General features: G+C 33.4%; 1 protein-coding gene and 1 pseudogene across 4 annotated transcripts in view; one reads left to right on the top strand and one right to left on the bottom strand.

Annotated features, from left to right (window-relative positions):
• The window catches only part of MRPL1 (mitochondrial ribosomal protein L1), an 85,346-nt gene that overhangs the window by 34,714 nt on the left and 24,630 nt on the right, over positions 1-26,002 (bottom strand). For 2 of the 3 annotated variants that reach the window (XM_081303390.1, XM_081303391.1), the window contains exons 6-7: positions 24,266-24,377; positions 10,089-10,195 (exon numbers count right to left, since the gene is read on the bottom strand). In XM_081303390.1, coding sequence (XP_081159516.1) covers positions 10,089-10,195; positions 24,266-24,377 — 219 coding nt within the window. Of the gene's footprint in view, positions 1-731; positions 1,770-10,088; positions 10,196-24,265; positions 24,378-26,002 lie in introns of those variants that run through there. The other variant, XM_081303392.1, reaches the window with a different exon arrangement.
• On the top strand, positions 13,016-13,239 carry LOC308654258 (thymosin beta-15C-like; annotated as a pseudogene). Its single transcript has one exon. The product of its transcript is annotated as a thymosin beta-15C-like (transcript).

The following is a 26,002-nucleotide window of genomic DNA, read 5'->3' as shown; positions in this document are numbered from 1 at the left end:
CTCCTGCCCCCTGAATCAGTCAGACATAGTGGTCAGCATGCTTTAACCACAAAGAATAGAAAAGCTTGGAGATAACAAAAGAACAAAGGGAAGGAACCTTGATCCTTAAATAACTCTGCAGATCAAAAGCAGTCCTGAGCTGGCCATTTCAGACTCTGGAGAAAGTTAACTATCATGGTTAAGTCGCTGTTGTTTGGTTCCTTTAAAATAGCTGAATCAATATAGTTGTGTGGTAGCCCATTCTTCGTCTTGTATGTTATTTTGAAATAAGAATAATGACCCTTAATTTACCTGGAGTATATTTTTAAAGTCCTCCAAGAAGCCATCCTTGGCCTACTCCATGCCATGATTACATTAATCATTGCTTTTCTGTAACTTCTATATCTTACATATACATTTATATACTGCTATACTTATTACACATGTAATTTACTTTTGTATCTATCTCCTCCACTAGGTGTGTCCTTCTTAAAAAGAAAAATGTTAGTCACCAGCAGTGTGCCTACTGCAATCAGTACTCAATAAATATTTGTTAAACAGAACTTATACATTAAGTTGTTCTTTGTTTCTTATTAGATTATAAATGAGTTAATAATAATTTTTCTTGTTCAGAAACAAAGTTCATGAGAAGTCATTACATGAGAATAATTTTTTAAATACATAGGATACACTAAAAGTCTCTAATATTTCATGGGTCAGATAAAATCAGTCCCAAATATGAGTTAGAAAAGGTTTTATTTTCAGTAGTTAGCAAGGAATCTGCATTATAAACACTTTAATGTTTACAACACTTCAATGTAATCATCCTTTGGTGACCATGGTTCTTGTCAATTTCATTCAGCAGGTACTAGTAAACAGCACATATGATACAGGTAAGTTATACAAGGTACATAGTAAAGGGAACCAACAGGAGACCACCCCCCAAAAAAAGAGTGGTGGAGGATCAGAGTGAGCAGGGCTAAGAATGAGAATAGAAAAGGAATGAGAATAGCAGACAAGCCATTTGAGTAGTATATGCCTGTAATCCCAGCAGCTCTGGAGGCTGAGGCAGGAGGATCGCTGGTTCGAGACCAGCCTCAGAAACTTAGTGAGGCTCTAAGCAACTTAGCAAGAACCTGTCTCTAAAAAAAAAAAAAAAAAAAAAAAAAAAAAAAAATTAAAGGGCTGGGAACGTGGCTCAGTGGTTAAGCATCCCTGGGTTCAATCCCCGGTACAAAAAAAAAAAAAAAAAAAAAAAAACAGATGAGACTCGGGATGTTCAGAAGAATAAAATAGATTACATAGCTATCTAAAATATGCAGGCATTAAAATGGCATGGGCTGAGGCTATAGCTCAGTGGCAGAGAACTTGTCTTGTATGTGTGAGGCACTGGGTTCAATCCTCAGTACCACATAAAAATAAAATAAAGGCATGCTGTCCATCTGCAACTATGGGTTGGGGGAGGTAGGCATGGCAGCCCACATTAAAGCCCAGGAAGCCTGAGGAGAAAAAAGAAGAACATGGTATAGGTTGATTCCCTGAATTCCTCCCTCAGTTAACCCTGCCAAAAAGGGAGAGAGAAAAAAAAAAAAGGACATGGCAAGCAGATCTCTTCACATTTTCGAAGATATTCATGCTATATCTGTATTTTCGTCCACTGAAAAGAAGGTTACAGGGGCTGGGGCTGGAGCTCAGTGGCAGAGTGCTTGCCTGGCATGTGTGAAGTACTGGGTTCCATCCTTAGTACCACATACAAAAATAAGCAAATAAAATAAAGGCATGCTATCCACCTACAACCACAAAAAAAAAAAAAAAAAAAAGAAAAGAAAAGAAAGAAAGAAAAAGAATGTTAAGGAACTGTATATGTGACATAAAAATTTGCACATAAATTAATTTTTAAGGGTATTTATGTTTTATGCCTTAATATTTCTATAAGGACTAACCAACTATTAGTAGATGTTCCATAGGAAAACAACTGCAGGGAGAGACTTCAGTGTTTCCTTATATACTTTCATGAACTGTCTAAATTTAACCATGTACACATATTAATCTGAATTTTTTTAAATATCAAGAGAGTTATATGAGGGCTGGGGTTGTAGCTCAGTAGTAGAGCACTTGCCTGGCACATGTGAGGCACTGGGTTCGATCCTCAGTACACATATGTATAAAGAAAGAAAGAAAGAAAGAAAGGTCCATTGACAAGTAATAATTTTAAAAAGTTATATGAATAACTCAATTGATTATTATATTGTTTTCTATAGTATAAACATATTGATACTTTTAAAATTATTTACTATCTGAAATTATACTATTTAGATTATAAACATTGAGCAGATACCTGTGTCTCAACTTCACTTTCTGAGAACCCATATTAGTTTAACTTCCATTTCATGCAAAGAGCCATTGGGGAAAAATGTAGGAGAAATACATTTTTCTTCTTTGTAGCCCTTTTAGTTTTATACTTTAAGATCTTTTCTTTAAATATGATCACTTAGCAACTTATTTTTATTTCCAGCCAATTATGATCCATGGCCAAGAGAGAAAGTAAATGTTGACATGATAGCAATATAACTGGTAAAAAACAAAATATTCCAATAATAACTTGTTCTTTCTTCATCATGTTCAACATAGTGTTTAAATGATTTTCACTGATAAAGAGTATTTGATTTGAGAACACACAGAAATAACCAATTTCATGAACTATGTACATTTCAGGTACAAATTGTAGGAAAAATTTAAAAAACTAAATGAAACAAATTTATCTAACAAGTACTGCTGACAAATGTTACATACTAACCATCTAAAGGAGTACTTGCAGGTGGGGATGTACCTCAGTGGTACAGCACTTGCCTAGCATGCACAAGGTTCTGGATTCAATCCCCAGACATTAGTAACTGAGTTCTAATCTCAGGTATTAGACACCCATTAGATACTAATCGAGAAAGATCATTCAACTGATTGTATTTATCACTTTGATACAGAAGAAAATGTAGCTTAAAGTACTCAAGATCAATTTCATAATACCCTGACACTAGAACTAGATCTTGAAGCAATGTGGCAGTAAGACCCTTTACACAATCATAACAAGAGACATCAAGATGATTTAGCTAGATACAGTACCTCCCACATAGGCAAACAGAAACACGAAACTAATCTTTTGTTCACTCAAAAAATCTTTCCATATTAGGGTTCATCAACCTTTTCTGTAATGAGACAGATGGTAAATATTTTAGGTTTTGCAGACCACATCTATTCTCTATAATATATTCTTGTTTTGTTTTGCTTTGTTTTTGTGTGGTGCTGGAGATTGAACTCGGGGCCTTGTGCACGCAAGGCAAGCACTCTACCAACTAAGCTATATATATCCTAGCCCTCTTGTTTTGTTTTTTACAACCTTTTAAAATGATAAAGACCATTCTAACAGGTTGTACAAAAGCAGGCCATAGCCATGACTAAATCTGGCCCATAGGCTGTTGTTCATTGATATAGTTCTTTTATCCAAAATGAAGAGGACTTTTAATAAGCATGTGATATTGTCAGTGCCCTTATTGTACTCTCACTCTTAATCAAATTCTCATAAACACAGGCTGCAAAACAAGACAAACAAAAACCTCACATCTTCCATATTCCCAAATGTACAATGAAAATAATATCACACATGAAAACCTCATTATTCTGCTTAAAAATCTTTTTTAAAAAATGTATTGCACCTCTGATAATTATAATAATAAAATTCATTGAACACTTGGTTTTGTATCAGATAGCATAGTAAATAGTGTAATACTTTTTAAATAACTTATTGAGTTATTCTTGGCATACTGCACATTTTTAATAACTTTACTAAGGCATAATTTGCATATTACTCATCAATTTCTAATGTACAATTCAATAATTTTTAGTAAGTTTATCAAGTTGTACAAGCATCACCATTAATCAGTTTAATGTATCTTCATCACCCCAATATCATCCCTCATGCACATTTACTGTTAATGCCTACTTCCTCCCACTCCCTTCCCAAGGAACTACTAATCTTTCCTATGTTTTTCTTCCTCTAGATATATCATATAAATGTTATCACATAAATGTTTTCTGTATCTGGCTTCTTTCCCTGAGTATAATATTATTAAGGTTCATTCATATTGTAGAATGGATCCATAGTTTGTTTTTCTATTATGAAGTAGTATTCCATTAGATGTGCTGCACTTTCTTAAAAGATGCAATTTACTAAGTTTTGACACATATACAATCATGATATCACCCACATAATAATCATTCATTTCCACAACTTACTGTGCCCCTTAATAATCCTGCTACCTGCCATTCTCTATCCACCTCTGTCCCCAAGGCAACCATGAGTCTGCTTTCTGTCACTATATAGAAGTTTGCATTTGCCATAATTTTATATAAATATAATCATACAGTATATATTTTTTCTGACCTCCTTTATTCAGCATAATTATTTTAAAATTCATCCATTTTATTGTATATATTGATCTTATTATTATTCCTAAAGAATATTTTTGTTTATGTATTCACCTATGATAGCTATTTAGAATGTTTCCAGTTTGGAATTTTTACAAACAAACCTGATATGGACTTTTGTTTCTAAGTCTTTGGACATGTTTTCAATTCTTTTTTTTTTAATGTACTTGTTATTGAAATTCATCTTCCTAACCCCCCCCCTTTTTTTTTAAAGAGAGAGCGAGAGGTAGAGCAGTAGAGAGAGAGAGAATTTTTAATTTTTTTTTTTTTTTTTTTTAGTTTTCGGCAGACACAACATCTTTGTTTGTATGTGGTGCTGAGGATCGAACCCGGGCCGCACGCATGCCAGGCGAGCGCGCTACCGCTTGAGCCACATCCCCAGCCCTTCAATTCTTGTAAATATCTAAAAGTGGTATGGCAAGATCATATAGTAGAATCAACTTTTTAAGAGAAGGACAAATTATTCACCAAAGAGATTGCATCATTCAACATTCCCACAGTATATGAGTGATCTAGTCCCTCCACATCCTAAACAACATGGTCAGATTTTTAAATTTTATTCATTCTAGTATATGTGTACTGACAGTTCTTTATGGTATTAATCTATGTTTTCCTAGTGACTAAAGATGTTGAGCATCAGTGCTAGGGTTGTGGCTCAATGGTAGAGCACCTGCCTAGCATGTATAGGCATTGGGTTCAAGGTTCAATCCTCGGGCTGGGGATGTGGCTCAAGCGGTAGCGCGCTCGCCTGGCATGCGTGGGGCCCGGGTTCGATCCTCAGCACCACATACCAACAAAGATGTTGTGTCCGCCGAGAACTAGAAAATAAATATTAAAAAAAAAAAAAAATTCTCTCTCCTCTCTCTCTCTCTCTCTCTCCTCTCTCTCTCTCTTTAAAAAAAAAAAGCAAACTCTTTTAAAAAAAAAAAAAAAAAAAAAAGGTTCAATCCTCAGCACTACATAAAAATAAATGAATAAAATAAAGGTACTGTGTCCATCTACAACTAAAAAATAATAATAATAATAAAAGATGTTGAGCATCTTTTCATATGTTTGTGTTGTAGCTCCTTGGTGAAGTGTGTTCACATCTTTTGCCAAATTTTTTAAAAATTGGGTCTCTTTAATGGGTTTGATAAGTTTTTTAAATATATTCTGGATTCATCAGATATATTCTGCAGTCTTTAATTTGTCCTCATTTTCATAATGCTATCTTTTAAAGATCAGATTTTTAATTTTTATGAAAGGGCAACTTACCAATTTCTTCTATGGATATGTTTGGTGTCACATCTAAGAAATAATTCCCAAACCCAATTTTTTCTTTTAGAAGTATTGTTATTTGAGGCTTTATATTTAGATTTTTGATATATTTTGAGTTAATTATTATATAGGATTTGAAATGTGGTTCAAAGTTCATTCTATTATATGTAGATATCTAACTGTTCTGGTACATTTTGTTGAAGACTGCTTTATGTGGTTTTCTCACTAAAAAAATGCCTTTATACCTTGTTGATAATCAGTTATCCATATGTTTTTTGTCTTTTTGGGGGGAGGGGTCGTCTATTCAATTGACTGTTTTTTTCTCTAAACATCAATACCACATTGTCTTAACTGTTGTACCTTTTAAATCATATATATCTCCAACTTCATTATTTTTCAAAGTTGCTTTGGCTATCTTAGATCCTTCACATTTCCATATAAGCTTTAGAATCAATTTCTATTTTTTTGAAAATAAGTTTTGAATGGGAATTTGAGAATTTAATGAGTCTATTGACTCCCTTGGGGATAACTAATATTTTACTAACATTCAGTCTACTAATTCATAAACAAAGAACATCTCACCTTTTATTGGTATCGTTAATTTCTTTCTACTATATTTGAAGTTTACAGTGCATTCATCTTTCACATCTCTTGTCATATTTATCCTCAAGTTTTCATATTTTTATAGTATTATAAATGACATTCACTGTTTTTTGTTTCTTATTGTTACTGCTGTACAGAAATGCAAATGATTTTTATACATGGAGCTTATATACTTCAACTATACTTAACTCATGTCTTTGTTCTTTTAGCTAAATCATATACTCTATAAATAATGGCAGTTTCACCTCTTCCTCTATTCTAGATGTCTCTCTGCCTGTTTCTTACTCTGCCTAAAATCCTATATAAGGTTGAACAGAAGCATTAAGAACATATATCCTAATCTTGTTTCTAAACTTAGGAAGATAACGGCATTTAGTCTTTCACCAATAAATATAATGCCAGCAATTGGTTTTTCTTAGATATCTTTTATGAGATTGAGGACACTTGACTTTTGGTGGTGGTGCAGGGGTGGGTGTTGTGCTAGGGACTAAACACAGGGTTTCATACAGGTTAAGCACATGTTCTACCACTGAGCAGTAGATCTAACCCAAAGGACACTAACTTCTATCCTTGGTTTGCTGAGATTACTTAATCAGCATTTGGATTCTGTCAAATGCTAGCTCTGTGTCTACTGAAATGATCATATGGCTTTGATTTTATAATTTGTTAATAAAATGAATTATAATGATTATCGAATCATAAACCAACCTTGTATTCCTAAAGTGAACGGTACTTGATTACTGCTATGATTTGAATATGATATGTCCTCTCCAAAACTCAAGTTGGAATTTGACTGTCATTGTGACAGTGCTGGGAGGTGGGGCCTGTAAGAGGTAATGAAGTCATTAAGAGGGATTAATGCCTTTCTCATTGAAATGGATTCATTCTCCAGAGAGCAAGTCAACTCCTAGTGTTCTTGCCTCTTCAACACATGTCTCTTGTCCTTTCACTTTTCTGCCATGCTGTGGTGTAGCATGAGGCCCTCACCAGATGCTGGCACCATGTTCTTGAACTCTCCAGCCTCCAGAATCATGAGCCAACGTAAACCTCTATTTTATATAAATCATCTAGTCTCAGGTATTTTTTTATGTGTGTGTTGGGGTGCTGGGAATGGAACCCAGGGGCAATTTACCACTGGGTTACAACCCCAGCCCTTTTAATCTTTGACACAGAATCTCATTAAACTGTCCAGCTGGCCTTAAACTTGCTATCCTTCTGCCACAGCTCCCTGAGCCACTGGTATTACAGGTCTGTGACTGTAATCCTGGCTCAGTCTCAGGTATTCTACTACAGCAATAGAAAACATTCTAAGGTAGCCATGATAAATTATACTTTTTATATATCACTGGATTTTATTTATTAATCAGTTTTAAATGTTTACATCTATATTCATGAATGACGTTGCACTGTAGTTTTCCTTGGTTTTGGTATCAAGATAATGCTCATTGGTTTTGGCGCATAGGTAAATCAGGGCCTTCATCTTAGCCAGAAGAAGTAAGTGTGCTACATAGTTATTATGTTATTACCTCATCTAATCATTCCTAGCCTAGGTAGTATTTGTCATTACTATCACATTACATATGGCAGAAAAGAGGAAAATAATCAAGACTGACAGCAAGGAAGAATAGTTCTTTCTAAACTGGAACTAGGATTTTAATCATGACAGCATGAATCTAAAATCTACTCTCTTAATCTCCTACTATACTATAATACTAAACTTGTACTCAAGAAGATTCTCTTTAAACACGTAGATTAATTTCTTTTTTATTGAGAAAAAAAACATTTAGTCTCCAAAAGATCCAAGTACTCTGATCTGGAGCTCATGTCTTACTCTCTATAGTATTTATTAAAAAAAAAAAAAGTATAAAATGCCATGGTTTCTTACACTTTAAGTCAGGACCTATATAAACTATACTACTGAATATACTGAACTATTACTTAAGAAAGGATCTTATAAGGATATTCTATAGTCCCAAAAGACCAACCCAAACTATTACAATAGGTACTACCCTCTTACAGTTTTATCTGATGTTTAACCACATTGTGAAATATGAAATATCATAGATATTCTGCAGATGAGAAAATATGAAAAGCAACATTAAGAAACTTGCTTAATATTCCTTAAATAGCATGGCAGATATTCAAACTCAGGTCTCTACAGCTCAAAAAAAGCTCCTTAAATACCATGTTTGTTTGTTTGTTTGTCAGATTCCAATATTTTCAACTCTAAGAAAAAAAAGAAGCACTGCCAAGGGCCTTTGGAAACAAAGAAATTTCATCATCAGATTCCAGCAGAGCTCAGGCCAAGTAAATTGGATCTGAGCTTTGATGATAATGTGGCAAGTAGACACTTTTCAACCTTTGACTGCAGTAAGCCTACTTTATTTCCTTTCTAAGGGAAGTTTTCCTACCATGAAACTAGCTGAGTGCTTTTTCTTTATTTCTGAATATCTAAAGGTGGACATAGCTCAATTCACTTGGATCACTAGCTATTGTGTATGATGCAGAATTCCTCTTAAGAGTCAAATGGGAGGAAAAAGAGAAAGAACAGCAGCAATTCAAATTATTCTAGTCACAAAACAAGGTAGAATAGGGAAAAAAAAAAAAACCTGAATGCTTAAGAATATTCAAGGTCCAGATCCTACCTATTGTGCCTCATTTTAGCAGTGAAACCTTGGAAAAGTTTCAGACTATGGGCTTCCAACTTTTGATCTATAAAATAGGGATGATAATTTTACCTCTCACATACTTAAGAATTAAAAGAGAGAATACACAAAATGTGTTTAGGATAGCACCTGACACTTGATAAGCACTTTTTAAAATTATTCTATCAGTATTATATTATTCCTATAATTATGGACAGAAAAAAAATTACATGTTATTTAGAGATTGTTTGTATTTGCAAATAACTTGTTTCTAATGCCTGTATATTGAAAACATCATTCTATAATTCTGACAGGTCAATATTAGTGTCCTAAAAATGACATTGGAAATTGATTTCTAGTATCTTCTATAAATAGGCAAACAACTTTGAAAACAAACAGAAATAACCAGAAGAGCTGGGCACAGTGGCACATGCCTGTAATCCCAAGCAGCTTGAGAGGCTAAAGCAGGAGGATTCGCAAGTTCAAAGCCAGCCTCAGCAATAGTGAGGAGCTAAGCCAACTCAGTGAAACCCTGTCTCTAAATAAACTACAAAATATGACTAGGGGTGTGGCTCAGTGGTTGAGTATATCTGAGTTCAATCACTAGTACAAAAGAAAAGAAAAGAAATAACCAGACATAAATTATTAAGATAAGGCAAATTATTCAATTCCATTATGTAGTATTAAATACCCACTATGTGCTCAGCATTATATAATGTTCTATAGAATACACACAAGATCTAAACCCAACTCTCAATATGCTTAAATTATTAGGGAACAAAAATACATACTTAGAATAGATAAGGCAAAATATAAGCAAATTCTAGTGAATACCCAGTAACTCTGGATGGAAGAAGTCCTCAAATAAAAAAATTCCATGTGTATATTTAATGCCATTCTTTTTTAAATTTTTTATTCTAATTTGTTATATATCACAGCAGAATGCATTCAATTCATATTACACATACAGAGCACAATTTTTCATATCTCTGGATATATACAACATATATGCTTAATGTTAGTTTCAAAAGCAAATGCAAATGACTGGTATATTACAATAGTATAAATTATTAATAAATTAAACAAAAAAGGATTATTTAATGAATTTCCACCATAACTTACTGTGGCTATTTTGGTACTGAGAAAGTTCTCCCTTTCTTCATCTACGTGAATTTCATGTCCAGTTTTAAATAATTCAAGCATTTTAGGGATGTCACGGCCAATGGAATCTGGTTAGAAAAATAAAAAATCCAAATTATCACTACATCTAAAACCATAGCAAAAATTACTGAATGTGATAACCATATATTCCATGTGAAGATATAGTAAATAAATTGTGGCAGACAGACTTTAGAGTGGCCCTTGTGGTCACAATTTCCTGTGCTCATGCTCTTGAGTGATTTCCTCCCACTGTGTGTGGATGAAGCCTGCAACTTCCTTCTCAGGTTATAATGTCACTTACTAAAGAAAAGAACAAAATCAAGGTAAAAACTGATAATGTTCAAATTATATAGAAGATTCAAAAAATAAACTATATAACCACTATGATTTAGTCATTATCATTTTAACTCAGAGTTAACACACAAAATGCATTTATATTTCAGTATACTGAAATACTAATATATGCATAAAAGTGTTTCTTTTTCTCTGCATCTTTTCCAGCCTTTATTATTATTTGTGTTCTTGATGACTGCTATTTTGATGGTTGTGAAATGAAATCTCAGTGTAGCTTTGATTTGAATTTCCCTAATTGCTAATGTTGCTGAACATTTTTTATGTATTTATTGGCCATTTATATTTTTTTCTTGAGAAGGATCTGTTTAATTCATTTACCCGTTTATGAATTGGGTTATTTGACTTCTTGGTTTAAAGTTTTTTGAGCTCTTTATACATTCTAGATATTAATCTTTTGTCACAAAAGTGCTAGCAAAGATTTTCTCCTGAAGCAGGAAATTTTATGGTAAGTTTTTAAACTAAGAAGGATTATCCAGGAAAGCAGGAAAAATGAACAGCGTAGGAGGAGAAACAGTGTCCTCTTATAGGTGAGTGAAAGTGGAATCCATTGCACAAATGACCAGAGGTGGCAGTTAGTAGAAGCATAGAGAATTCATTTGAAGTGACAGGAAGGAAGGCAGTGTTGTGGGTATATTCAAGTATCACTGAATGATTCTTGAGTTCTTGTACTAAGTACAAGCCTGGTTCCTATGAAAAAATAACTTTAAAAGCATAGGTGTATGTTAAATATGAAGACGTTTAAATAGACATAGTTTAACCATGTGTTTCTTTTTTGTATACCATTATTAACATCTTACTGTTTATTGTTAAACTATGTCATACTGTTTAGTACTCAGTTACATCAGAATGTAATGAATATCTTTTCAGTATTTGTTCCATCTCTGTGTCCCTTATCTCTCAATTAGATTGTAAGCTCCTTGTGGGTAGTTGCTTTTCTTCATGCCATCCTGAACAACTTCTGAGATAATACTTGGGAGTAATGTATGGTGAAGGTATGTTTGCTCTTCATGTAATCAGACCCTCACATTTACTCATGAAGGGAACATTTGGCTTGAGGCACCATGGAAGTTTTGTCCCTCTCCTTCTCTCTTTTTAAAATTGCAGTACTGGGGATTGAACCCAGCGGCACTCTACCAGTGAGCTACATCCCCATCCCTTTTCAAATGTTATTTTAAGACTGTGTATTACTGAGTTGCTAAGGTTGGCCTTGAACTTGCTGTCCTCTTGCCTCAGCCTCCCAAGTTACCATGTCCAGCATTAGGAAGTAGTGTGTCTTTAGTGGCACATTGCTCACTATATTTCTTACCCTTCAAATTTTTCACATTTTCTACACGTTTTAAATTATATTATATTGTGTACACACACAAATATTTTTTTAAAAAATTTTTAATATTTATTTATTTATTTATTTTTAGTTTTCGGCGGACATAACATCTTTGTATGTGGTGCTAAGGATCGAACCCGGGCCGCACGCATGCCAGGCAAGCGTGCTACCACTTGAGCCACATCCCCAACCCCCACATACAAATATTTTAACAACAAATCCCATCAATCTATATAACTATAAAGCACCAATTAAAAAATGTGAAAAAAAAAGAAAATTTCCCATTTCAATACAAAATAAACTAGCCTCCTATGACTTTATATTGCTTTCCAGTTACTATCTAATACTCTTCTTAAGTGCATTAAGGTCTCATAAAAGTTGTTCATGACCTTTCCTCCATTTCCTTTTATGCGTATTCTATCAGGTTATCCTTCCCAGCATTCCACCAAGAATAATATTGTGAAAGTCACCAATGACTTTCAAATGGGCAAATCCATTAGCCATTTCTCAGTGTTCATATGACTTGACCTATCAACAGCAGGTCACAGAATATCTTTCCTCTTTCTATAACACCTTGATTTCTCCTCAAACACACATATTCACTAGCTGGCCCATTGCTTTTTATCAACTTAGCCACCTTCATTTAGCTGACTTCTTCCAACATTACTATCTCTGGGCTCAGTCACCTGACCTATTATTTTATCCTTGCACACCTACCTACATGATCTCATCCAGACATCTGGCTTTAAATACCAGTTAGTCATTCCTAATCACAAATTTACATCTCCAGCTACATCACTCATGATTTCCAACCACCTGTTTGATATCCCCATGTAGATGCAGACAGTTAATTAGTGAGGTATAAATATGACAAACATTTGCCAGAGAAATGAATAAATGACTTCATAATTTTGAGTTTAATATTATAGTGATAATGTACGGTAATTAAGTAGGAAAGAACAGGGTTTAAGAAATAAAGAATGTTTACTTTCATGGCATATATATTAAAACTGGAACGATACAGAAAAAGATTAGCATGGCCCTTGATCAAGGATAACAGGCAAATTTGTGAAGCATTCTGTATTTTGTGTTCTGTATTCTCCTATAAAATGTTCTAGAATTCCTTGAACCTGGTTCAAAGTGAGTGCAACATCAACCCAAAGACAACCTTAAACTAGGCTTTAAGCCTTCAGTCTTTCTTCTAGTTAAGATGGTTGATAAACAAGACATGTCCAAAGTGAATAAGTTTGACAAATCAAAACTGAATAAAACTAATACTGAAGGGAAAACAAATATATGCTTCTCTCAAAGAAAACTATCCAGCAGGAGAAAGAATGTTCCCAAACATTGGGATTTCTTCCCAAGAGTAAATTTCAACACTGCCTGAGAGCCTTGGCTAATTTTTATAAACCTGTGTGTTTGTATAAATTTTAGGTACCTATGGCCTCTCATCTGTACTCCCTGGCTAAGAGGTCAAGAGTAGTCAATGTTCACTTAAATCTATATTTTAAACTTCCTATTTGTACATAAATCCCAGATGGTAGATGCTGTCATATAATCTCACCACTGATGACCTTTGTATGTGTGGTCCTTGCGCCCCCTACAGGGCAAGCCAATTTTAACTTAGAAGAGGTGTTTTCCACTGCTTCTTCACCTTCCTGAAGGTGCATACCTTTACAGCTTCTCACAGTGTACCTTCATTTCTAATGTACCAATAAAATAATATTTTAAAAAGACAAAGTTCTAGAATTTCTTGGCTTTTCCCTTAAATTTGGTTTATTTTCCATTTTAGATTTTTTTTGTGTGTTTGATATAAAGAAAGGGACATCTGGCATTTAAGCACCATTCCTTGAAATTTTTATTATTTTTCCATATAATTTTGGCACCTTTGATGAAAAGAAGTTGACCAATGTTTGATCCACATTCATCTATCGTTAATGCCATACAACGCTGTTCTGATTACAATAGTGCTATGCAATGAAGTCTTTTGTTAAAAATTTTTTTTAATTGTCAGTTGGCTTTCTGGCTGAGGTTACATCAAGTCTAGAAAAAGTTGGGAATAACTCCATGTTAACAATATTATGCCTTTAAATCTATAGCTATACTGTATGTCTCCATTTACTCAGGTATTCTTCAAACTTTCAACAACTTTTAGCAGTTTTCTGTGACTAGCTCTTGCACAACTTTTGCTCAACTTAGTCCTACATATTTTGTTTATCCTCATGTGAAACTGTTTTATAAATCTCATCTTGTCTGTTAGTAGTCTATAGAAATGAGGTCGATTATTGTTGCTGGATCTTGGCATACTATATCTCTAAATTTACTTATTAGAAATCACAAGAATACCTTAAGATATCATCTGGAAATACAGATTTCTTCTTTTCCCAGTATATGCCCTTTACTTCACTAACCTCCAGTACAATGTTAAATGTAGGTGGTGAGAGCAAAGATCTTTGTCTTGATAGTTATTTCAGGTAGAAAGCCTTCCATCTTAAGAGTCTCACCATTAAGAATGTTGTTTTTGCATAGTTATGTTTTGTCAAGTTGAGGAAATACATTTCTATTTCTAGTATTTTCAGCATTCTTACCATAAACAGATGTTGGAGCTGGGTATGGTGGCACACGCCTGTAATCCCAGCAACTCAGGAAGCTGAGACAGGAGGATCACAAATTCAAGTCAGCCTCAGCACCTTAGCAAGGCTCTAAGCAACTCAGCAAGACCCTGTCTCAAAAAATAAAAGGTCTGGGACATAGTTCAATCCCATATGTTCAATCCCATAGTTCAATCCAACATACATACATTTATTTATTTACTGGTACTTCTCTGCATCTAATCCTCTTTTATTCTATTAACACAGTATATTATACTGATGTTTGGATATAAAATCAATTTATTCCTAAAATAAATCTCCTTGGTTGAGATATATGAACCCTTATGTTTATATTGCTGGATTCAATTTGCTAATCCTTTGTTAAGGATTTTTGTTGTTACTTCTATGCTCATGAGAAATAATGGTCAGCAGTTTTCTTATGATGTCCTTGTCTGGCTTTGATATCGGGGTAGAGCTCAGCACATAAAATAAGTTGGTAAATGGTCTTTTTTCATTATTTTCTAAAAGGGGTTGTAAGCTGGTTACATTGGCACTTGCCTGTCCCACTCCCATTCCCCCCACTGCCCACTTGGGGTCCTTCCCTGAGCTTGCTCCCTCCTTCCCTCCCTCCCTCTCTCCTCCTCCCCTCCCTTATTCCCTCCCTCTGTGCCCAATTGCTCAAAAATTTAAAAAAAAAAATAATAATAATAATAATAATAAAAAGAAAAATATTAAAATCTCCAACTGGACTTAATTACTATATTTCTCCTTTCAATATTGTCCAGCTGTGTTTCATATCTTCTAGGGCTCTTTTTAGATGAGTATGTCCTATTAATAATATAGAATATCCATCTTTTTCTCCAGTTAACATTCATCATCTAAAAGGTAAACCTTGTAATATAACCAATCCAATTCCCTAATACTTATTGTTTTCATGGTATATCTTTACCCATCATTTTACTTTCCCTTATTTGTATGATTCAAAATAAAGTATATTTCCTATAAAAGCATGTAGTTGGATTGCTTTTATATCATCTTATAATCTCTGCCTTTTGAATGGAATATAAAGTCCATTTCCAAATGACCTAATAATTATTGTTATGACTGGATTTTTTATTTTGGTATGTATTTTCTATTTGTCTCATCCTGTTTGTTCCTCTGTTCCTTCTTTATAGCAAGCAACCTTTTGTTTTAAATGAAAAAATTAATATATCATCTTTATTTCTCTAACTTTCAGATGTTTTTCTTTGCTCTAGTGATCACAATGTGCACATGTATTTAGTATAAATTATTCTGTGTTAATAGACAGTAAATTTGTGCTTGCCAATTAATCCTCCCCTACCCACTTCACTTTGCAATATTGTCATACCCAAACCTGCTATACCTCCTGTATATCTCATTTTTTATTGATTTTTTAAAAAATAAACAACAGCAGAATGCATTACAACTCTTATTACATATACACAGCACAATTCTTCATCTCTCTAGTTGTATATAAAGTATGTTGACACCAATTCGTGTCTTCATACATGTACTTTGAATAATGATGTCTATCACATTCCACCATCCTTGCTAATCCCCTGCCCCCTCCCTTTCTCTCTCACCCCTCTGCCCTATCTAGAATTCATCTATTCCTCCCATGCTCCCCCTCCCTACACCACTATGAGTCAGCCTCCTTATATCAGAGAAAACATTTGGCATTTGTTTTTTTGAAATTGGCTAACTTCACTTAGCATTATCTTCTCCAGTGCCATCCATTTACCAGCAAATGCCATGATTTTATTCTTTTTTTGCTGAGTAAAATTCCATTGTGTATATATGCCACATTTTTTTATCTATTCATCTATTGAAGGGTATCTAGGTTGGCTCCACAGTTTAGCTATTGTGAATTGTGCTGCTATAAACATTGATGTGGCTGTGTCCCTGTAGTATGCTGTTCTTAAGTCTTTTGGGTATAGACCGAAGAGAGGGATAGCTGGGTCAAAAGGTGGTTCCATTCCCAGATTTTGAAGGAATCTCCATACTGCTTTCCATAATGACTGCACCAATTTGCAGTCCCACCAGCAATGTATGAGTGTGACTTTTCCCCCACATCCTCGCCAATGCTAATTGTTATTTGTCTTCATAATAGTTGCCATTCTGACTAGAGTGAGATATCTTAGAGTAGTTTTGATTTGCATTTTCAGTGAACATTTTTTTCATATATTTGTTGACTGACTGAGGTTCTGAGAAGTGTCTGTTTAGGTCCTTGGCCCATTTGTTGATTGGGTTATTTGGTGGGTTTTTTTGTTTGTTTGTTTGTTTTTGTTTTTTTGTGCTTAGCTTTTTGAGTTCTTTATATACCCTAGAAATTAGTGCTCTGATATGTGAGGGGTAAAAATTTGCTCTCAGGATGTAGGCTCTCTGTTCACCTCACAGATTGTTTCTTTTGCTGAGAAGAAACTTTTTAGTTTGAGTCCATCTCATTTATTGATTCTTGGTTTTAATTCTTGTGCCACAGGAGTCTTATTAAGGCAGTAGGGGCCTAATCCCACATGATAGAGATTAGGGCCTACTTTTTCTTCTATTAGACGCAGAATCTCTGGTTTAATTCCTAGGTCCTTGATCCACTTTGAGTTGAGTTTTGTGCATGGTAAGAAATAGGGGTTTAAAATTTCATTTTGTTGCATATGGATTTCCAGTTTTCCCAGCACCATTTGTAGAAGTTGCCATCTTTTCTCCAATGCATGTTCTTGGCACCTTTGTCTAATTAATATAAGATAACTGTAATTTTGTGGGTTAGTCTCTGTGTCCTCTATTCTGTACCATTGGTCTACCATTCTGTTTTGGTGCCAATACCATGCTGTTTTTATTACATTGCTCTGTAGTATAGTTTAAGGTCTGGTATAGTGATGCCACCAGGTTCACTCTTCCTGCTAAGGATTGCTTTAGCTATTCTAGGTCTTTCATTTTTCCAGATGAATTTCATGATTGCTTTTTCTATTTCTATGAGGAATGCCATTGGGATTTTGATCGGAATTGAATTAAAATATATATAGTGCTTTTGGTAGTACGGTCATTTTGATAATATTAATTCTCCCTATCCAAGAACAAGGTAGATCTTTCCATCTTGTAAGGTCTTCTTTGATTTCTTTCTTTAGGGTTCTGTAATTTTCATTGTATAGATCTTTCACCTCTTTTGTTGATTCCCAAGTATCTTTTTTTTTTTTTTTTTGAGGTTATTGTAAATGGGGTAGTTTTCCTCATTTCCTTCTCAGAGGATTTGTCACTGATATACAGAAATGGCTTTGATTTATGGGTGTTGATTTTATATCCTGCTACTTTGCTGAATGCATTTACTAGTTCTAAAAGTTTTCTGGTGGAGCTTTTTGGGTACAGAATCTATAGGTATAGTCTTCTAGGTATAGAATCATATCATCAGCAAATAGTGCTAATTTAAGTTCTTCTTTTCCCTGTATATCTCTTTAAGATAATATTCACTGGGCTACTCAAGACCAAAATTAGTAAATCATACTAGATTTCTTGCACTCCCTTATACCTTATATCTAGTCAATTACTCCTATTAAGTCTAGCTCCTCAATAAGCCACAAAAGCCTTTGTTTTCCATCTTCATTGCCACTTCCAGATTCTTTTATCATCTTGTATCTAGGCTACTGTAATACTCTCTTCACTGGTCTCTGTTCAAGTCTCACCATTCTCATTCAGCCACTTACACATTCCCTGAAATACTCATTCTAGTAAGAAAATTTTATCCTATTCTTTTGAGCAATAGTTTTCAGTGGCTCCTACCTATACAGAAGATGAAATCTAATCTCCATGGAATGGCACACACAGCCCTCCATGACCTGGCTCGCTGCCTATCACTGTCTAACCCCATTAAACACCACTATCTGATAATATTTTATGTACTAAATGATAGAAAGCTACTTATAATTTCCTGAACACAACTGGCTCTCTCATAATTTTGTGCATTAATAAAAGCCATTTCTTCTGCCTGGAATGTATTCCCTATGCATGCTAGGAAAGCAAATACCTACTCATACTTAACTTTTCAATTAAACTGTCATCTTGTTTATATGATTTGAATCTATAAAGTAGTTCCTCAGTCCTTTAAGTACTTTGTACATTTCTACTAATACATTTACTACCCTTTAGTGTAGTGGTTTGTTCTCATCTCTCCTCTTTCTCAATGTTTATGTTCTTAAAAATAGGAAAGGTCTTTTTATTTTTCAATTCTCCATATTAAGTATAGTGCCTGGCACATAATAGGCACTCAATAATTATTCTCGTATTCAACAAATGAGTTGTGAAGGCAGAACTGTTATATGAAGACATGAGAAAGATTAAATCTCCTAAAGTAATTGCGGAGAATGAATAGGAACTTTAGAAATAGTAGGGAGTTAATAATAACAGTGGCTCACATATAGTATGTACTTTTTATATACCTAATTTGTGCTAAACTCTGCATACATTATCATAAAAATACTATGGAACAGATGTTATCATGAAACCCATTTTGTAGATGATTAACTGGAGGCACAAAAATATTTTAAGTTTGATCAAGGTCACAATAAGTGATACAGCCAAGACTAAGGGTGGTCTGTTGGCAATTATTTATTCTGTTTTTCAATACAACCAAATGTCAATCTGTCACTGCTCTAGGGCTTTGTTTTCCCTTGTTGCTATGTAATTGCTCTCCTCCTTTTCCACTTTCTTTTTATTTTTTTAATTTTTTTTAGTTGCAGATGGAGACAATATCTTTATTTTATTTGTTTATTTTTATGTGGTGACAGGGATCGAACCCAGTGCCTCACGCATGATAGAGAAGCACTCTACCACTTAGCCACAATCGCAGCTCTCCTTCTCCACTTTATCTTGTATGTGCTTTTTTATTCTGTTTTTCTTCTTTTTCTTTCCTTTTCTCTTCCTCTAACTTTCTCTATTCAATTTTCACAATGAACATAATCTAAACTAGATCACCTGGTATTTTACTAGGGAAGACAAAGAAGGAATAGTTAGAAAGAAGATGAGTTAGGATTGTACATACAAAAGAGTTCCAAGAAACAAGAGAAAACAAAGGACTGACCTTTGAATGTAGAAGAAAAAAAAAAGATGTGTGATTATAATTGAGAGAAATATTTTAAACAAACTGTTGAAGAGAAGGTTGTGAGATAGAATAACACTTGTTAAGGAAATGAAGACAAGCAATCACTGTAGACCATGTATTTTAAAAACTGGCATTAAACAACAGAAAGAACTAGGATCATAGCTAAAAAGGACAGCTAGATCAAATAAAGGTTGGAAGGGCAGTTATATTTTGGGTTTTGTTTGTTTAACTAGACAAATCTGGGCATGATTAAATACTAAAGTAAAACCAGTTGTCTACTATCAAAAGTCAAATTGTTCTATGACATTAAGAACTTCATGTGTCATGTTTATAGATATCATGTCCAAGGTTTGGCACATAGTAGATGATTAGTATAAATACACTTATTCAAAAAAAATTACAAATTTTTTTATAATAAACCCAGGTTTCAGTTGCAGTATTTAATTCTATATCTTCTACCAATTGAATGCTGCACTAAAATGTTCATTCATTATACAAATATTTGTATACGATCTCTATGTGCCAGGTACTATTCTAGGCTATGTGAACATAGTAACAAACAAACTTAAAATGCCCTTCCTCTAATGGGAAGAACTGAACACATACTATAAACTTCAAAGTAGGAGATGCATAGAATAATAGGCCCTATAAGCAATACAAAAGCATAATATTTACTGTTAATAGGAAGGAGCGAATAATATTGCATATAGAATGGTCATGGAATGGAAAACCTCTCTGTTTAGATGTTATCTGTATAATAAGTCAGGCAAATAATCAAAGAACACTGTGGACAGATAAGATAATAAACCCAAAGATCTAAGAAAAAAAAAGCACTTAGAGGGTAGTGAGGAAGAACAAGGTAAACGTTCAGATTGAAGTAAAAGGAAAGAGTAACAGAACCAAATGCAAGATATCCATAGTTCACCTATAATTTTAACAACACTTAATCATTTATGAATTTTTTCACACATAAATAATTTTTAAATTAATGCAAGGGGGAAAATTAGAAAAATTTCAAATTGATTACCCTGCAAAATTTGTTTTGTATTTTTCCTTATATAAGCAAAAAATTCTACTTATTTCAATACTGTAAGCAATAATCTGAAATACAACATGTTATTCAATAAGTTAAAAGTACTTTGAATTTTTGATATTATTAACATTCATGAATCTCAATTATGATACAACTTTCTTATAGAAAGAAGTGTTCTACTCAATAGATGTAAATATTCTCTCTGAACAATTCTACTGGAATAGCCAGTGGAGAAGACTCCAAGCAGGTACAGGTGACTAATTCTAAGAGCTGCATGTTAAGAAAAATACACATTAGTGTAATTCTAGTTTTCTAATTGTATCCCTTTCTTTCTTATCTGTCAATAACTTAGTATGATTTAAAATAATTCACCTAAGTGGAATGTGTAACTCATTGACAGAGCACATGCTTAGCATGAGCAATGTCTTGGGTTCAATCCCAAGCACCAAATAAATTAATTAAATAATTCAGCTGTTTTCATATATGTCATAGTACCTACCACAGGTTAGTATACATAATGGACGACAGATTCCATTAAGTCAAGATATTTTTCATACTACTATTTTTTGTTTAGTAATGCTAAGTAAAAACAATAATAGAAATAAAATATTTTAGTATCAAAAAAATCTCTATACTACAGATAAAAGATTTTCAGAGGACATGGTTTGGGGAAAGCAAGGTAATTAGCAAAAGAAGCCAAATTTCTTCCAAGAAATTTTAAAAAACAAGTTTTAAATTTCTTTTTATGAAATAGAAATATTAAGAAAACATGGAAAATGTACATTTGAAAAAGAGAGAATGTGCCTACAGTTATAAAAGCAATTAAAATAAAATGAATAAAATCTCAGCATTAAACATGCTGTAAAATGTGCATTTTCAATACAGACAAGATGGTTACACCCACTCCTATTAGAAAACTGAGACAAAATGGGAAACTAATGAGCTCAGCTGCAAGAGATTTATTTGTTTGTTTTTTAATTTCATTTACTTGCTCAAAACATAATTTCTATTTTACCCTAATGTCTTTTGTAGGATATAAGGGGAATCAAATGTTCCCAAATAAGAATCTGAATAAACTGTGAAAATGCATAATACAAGCTTCATAGTTCTAATGCACATCTACTATATTCTGTCTTAATATTTTTTTTAGAGAGAGAATTTTTTAATCTTTATTTATTTATTTATTTATTTATTTTTAGTTTTCGGCAGACACAACATCTTTGTTGGTATGTGGTGCTGAGGATCGAACCCAGGCCGCACGCATGCCAGGCGAGCGCGCTACCACTTGAGCCACATCCCCAGCCCCCTGTCTTAATATTTTTGACAGGTTAATCATTTGTCTTCATGTTTAAAGAACACAAGTGTTTTGCTAGGCTGATAAATAGATCATGGGGGTAAAAAGAAGTGCTGGGGTAGAAGAAGATCTGTTTTTTGAAGATGCATTCTTAAGCAAATGTGGGGACACATACTTATGTACTTGACCATGATATGCGGAAGATGTGGTTCATTATGAAAGGAGAAATAAGTAAAGCCCACTGATAAAAAAAAAAAAATTTAACAGGAAATTTGCTATTTGGAATAAGGAAATAAGTTATCTAGGAAACCTTTCAGACAAAAAAAAAATTTAAAATAGCCCTAAACATTGTGCTACCATCAGCAATTTTTAAAAATCTCAAAGCTAAATAGAATCCAAACAGGTTACAAAAGAATGGATAAAGTAGCAAAGGTGACAAAATTAATGTCTGTTTGAAAAACCAGTTCACCGAGCAAAGCAAGGAGCTAGATGAATAGATATATTCGGTATTCATTTTCAGTTTTAACTGGCTATATTTAGTACTGTTTGTTTTGCTCTGACTGGAGCTTGAATTTAATTAGAAACAAAAATATGAGTAAAATTTTCATCAAATTCAACTTCAGTTCTGTTTTAATTTTTAAATAATGTTCAATTTCAGGTCTTACTTATGAAAAAATGTAAGTCTGATTCCATGACAACAAATAGTACTGTGATGAACATCAGTAATGAAAATGCCAAGCCCCAGTCCAATATCTAATATGGAAATGTGATTTAATGTAAGTTATGAAACATAGACACAACGACAGTACAACAAAAGAACTGGAGAGTCCACTGGAATTTGCTTAAGTTACAGATCATGATTAGTGACTAACATGTGTTAATGACTAACATGTATAAACAATTCTAGCTGGATTTTTTTTTTTTTTTAGCTTAACTAGAATTGAAATTTGAAGAGAAATTTATGGAAGCAATTTTAAAGCACTTCTATTTACACTACAAAATTTTATTAAAAATAATTCCGATCTACATAGATACCCAACACCACCTAAAACAAGTGAACTTGTTTTTTCTCTCTCTCCGTTTCAATTAATGATACCACTCATTAGAAGTTCCTAGACTTAAAATTTCAGCATCTTTTCCCCCAGCAATCTATTCATTGTTAACTATTCACAAAGTCCTAATACTTCTGAGGTTTGTCCTCTTAGCTCCAGTCTCACTATGAAAACATTAGTTTAAATACCGCCTTTATTAGTCTCCTACAATCAGACCCAAACTGGTCTCCCTGTCTCTAGCTTCAATTCATCTTACCATCTTACCAATACATTTTACCAACTCTTGCCAGATTAAAGCTCTAAAGGACAGATCATGTCATTCTACACCTCAAAACTTCTAAGAGGTTCCTGCTTTAATAAAGAATAAAAGTCCAGGCTCTTTAGTTCATCAATCAAAGTCCTGCTCAATATAGCATCAATCTACCTTTCCAACATCACTTCTCTTCTATTTTAATGTAGAGGTACTCTTCCCTATGGACAATGAAAATTAATTGTTTTTTTTTTTTTAAAGAGAGAGAGAGAGAGAGAGAGAGAGAGAGAGAGAGAATTTTTTAATATTTATTATTTTTTAGTTCTCGGCGGACACAACATCTTTGTTGGTATGTGGTGCTGAGGATCGAACCCGGGCCGCACGCATGCGAGGCGAGCGCGCTACCGCTTGAGCCACATCCCCAGCCCCGAAAATTAATTGTTATTTCTTGGACCTGGCCTATAATTTCTACTTCCCTGATTAATGAACTCCTTCTACTTAAAGTAATAATCCCAAACTTATCCAATTATTTAGGATACAGGGTACAGTTTAAATGTTACCTCCTTCATGATGCCTTCCCCATTCCCCATCTATATGTAAACTCCTTCAATGAAAACCTACAGAACCTTGTAAATTCATCAAGTAATACCACTTTATAACATGGCTCTTCACAAAGAAACCTCTCTTACTAGATTTCTTACGGGAGAGAAAAACCATGAGGGGAAAATTCCGTAAGGTAAAATACCTGTAAAGTCATGCAGTCATATATACACACACATATATAAGCTAAATGCATAAATTAATGAGCATATATATTATATTAATAAAGAGGTATAAAAGTCAATAAAATAATATGATGACAACATACTGAGTGTAATATATTCCACTAATTTGGAGCTAAACTCTGATCTAAATTTTAAGAACCAGTACTGTAAAGTAACTACGTTCTCCTATTAGATTATCAATATTAATGTTGGGGGAGATCAAATCTACAATTTTTATAACACAAAACTCAAACATCAGGACATGCTATTTGCTCTACATATATTATTAGCAACTTTGTTTTCTGACTGAACTAAATTGAGAAGAAACTTGTTGACAGCATTTTGAAATAACAAAAAATTCTTCCTTACTTCTAGTAAGCTTAGGAAACTTTTTTTTCAGTTTCTTCCTTAATGGATTAAGCTCAGGCATTATTTCTGGAACAGCTACATAAAAGTCTACTTGAACTTCATCATCCAAAATCTGAAAATCAGGGTAAAAAAATAATCTTAGATTATCTTTTGGAAAACAAGTAATTTTCATTTTGATACAGAAGAGACATTAAGCACAATTTTTTTCGTCAAATGCAAGGACCTTATGAATGCACTTACCAATTAAGAAAACAATCAGAAGCAAAACATTTTCTTCTAAATACAGACACATTCATTTTTAACAAAATATTTAATGGTTTTAATTTTTCCATGAAGTTGTGTTAGGTAAAAAGGCATTATAAGCTAGAATATAGCACTAACATGTATACAACTCATATAACTTGACAAAGTAGAATTCATGTCTGTTAGAATTGAAGAAATAAACTTATATTTTTGCAATAGATCACATGTAAAATTAATAATCACTACATGCCAAACTAACTAGCAACCACTAGCTTTATAAATTTAGAGCATGGAGAGAGCTGAATCTATAATTATTTTCGCAAAGAACTGAACTAAAATTCTCCTTGTCACCAATACCTAAAAATAAAAGATGTGGGGGGCAGTCAAAGACAAGTTCATGCACAGTTTATTATCCATATTCTATTTCCATTTTCAGAGCAGGGGATTAATATTCAATTTTTAAAAGATTTTTTTCATTGATTCAGGCAAGCACCTAAAGTAACTATTATACTACTACACTACTTAAAAATTTAATTGATTATAAAATGAAAGAACTCTTTAGAACAATACTGCCTGGGCAACAAGTATTTCAGCAATTTTTGTTTGTTTTCTGTTTTTGCATAAAATCCTACCAAAATATGTTACTCAAAGCCTTGGTTTAGGGTTATATGGAATCCAAAAAAATTGAACTTTATAATAAAAAAAAGCACTGATTCTTGAATTTTATCTTTCTGTTACCAATATTTCATTTTACAAATTCTTTACTCCTTAAATAATATACCATGTTCTCCTTTACAATAATAAATGAGTACTTCTCAAGTGCCATGAATTCTGCTAAATATATTACATGATTTAGTTCATCCGATCTTTACAACGACTCTACTAGGCAGGTACTACTATTGACCACGCATTCCAGATAAAGAAACTGACGGCTTAGGGAGGACAAGTTAGTCTCTGCACTCCTCAGAGTGAGAGCCAGAATTCAAACACAGATAATGTGATTTTAGAATCAGGGCTCTCAGCCTTGGAAATAGGAAAGCAGAGGCAATTTTGAAAATGTCAAAAGAATTGTATGTAAGTTTTCTACTTAAAGACTTTCCAAAATTAATTCTGTGTCATGTTCCTTTAAATTAAATTAAAGTTATGTTTGAAAGTTATGCCATAATTAACCTTAACCTTGAAATAATACAAATCTGTGGATGGAAATCATGCTCTTAGAGATAAGTAAAAACATGAAATTACTTTCAAAAGTTCTCAGAACCAAGCATATTTGTGATATTACAAAATAAAATTTAATAAAGTTCTTATCTAAAAAACAACTGAAAAATTAGTAATTTTATCATAGTTTACATTTTATAAGAACTAAGTAATTATAGTACACTCATTCAGAAATATAGGAATGGGATTGGGGATGCAGCTCAATGGAAGAACACTTGCCTAGCATGCACAAGGCCCTAAGTTCAATCTCTAGAACCACAAAAAATAAATTAGTTA

This window comes from Spermophilus citellus, assembly GCF_964194105.1.
Source record: "Spermophilus citellus genome assembly, chromosome: 8".
NCBI classification, from domain to species: Eukaryota; Metazoa; Chordata; class Mammalia; order Rodentia; family Sciuridae; genus Spermophilus; species Spermophilus citellus.
Note: the sequence above shows the minus strand (reverse complement) of the source record. Positions and strands in the feature narration are given on the sequence as shown.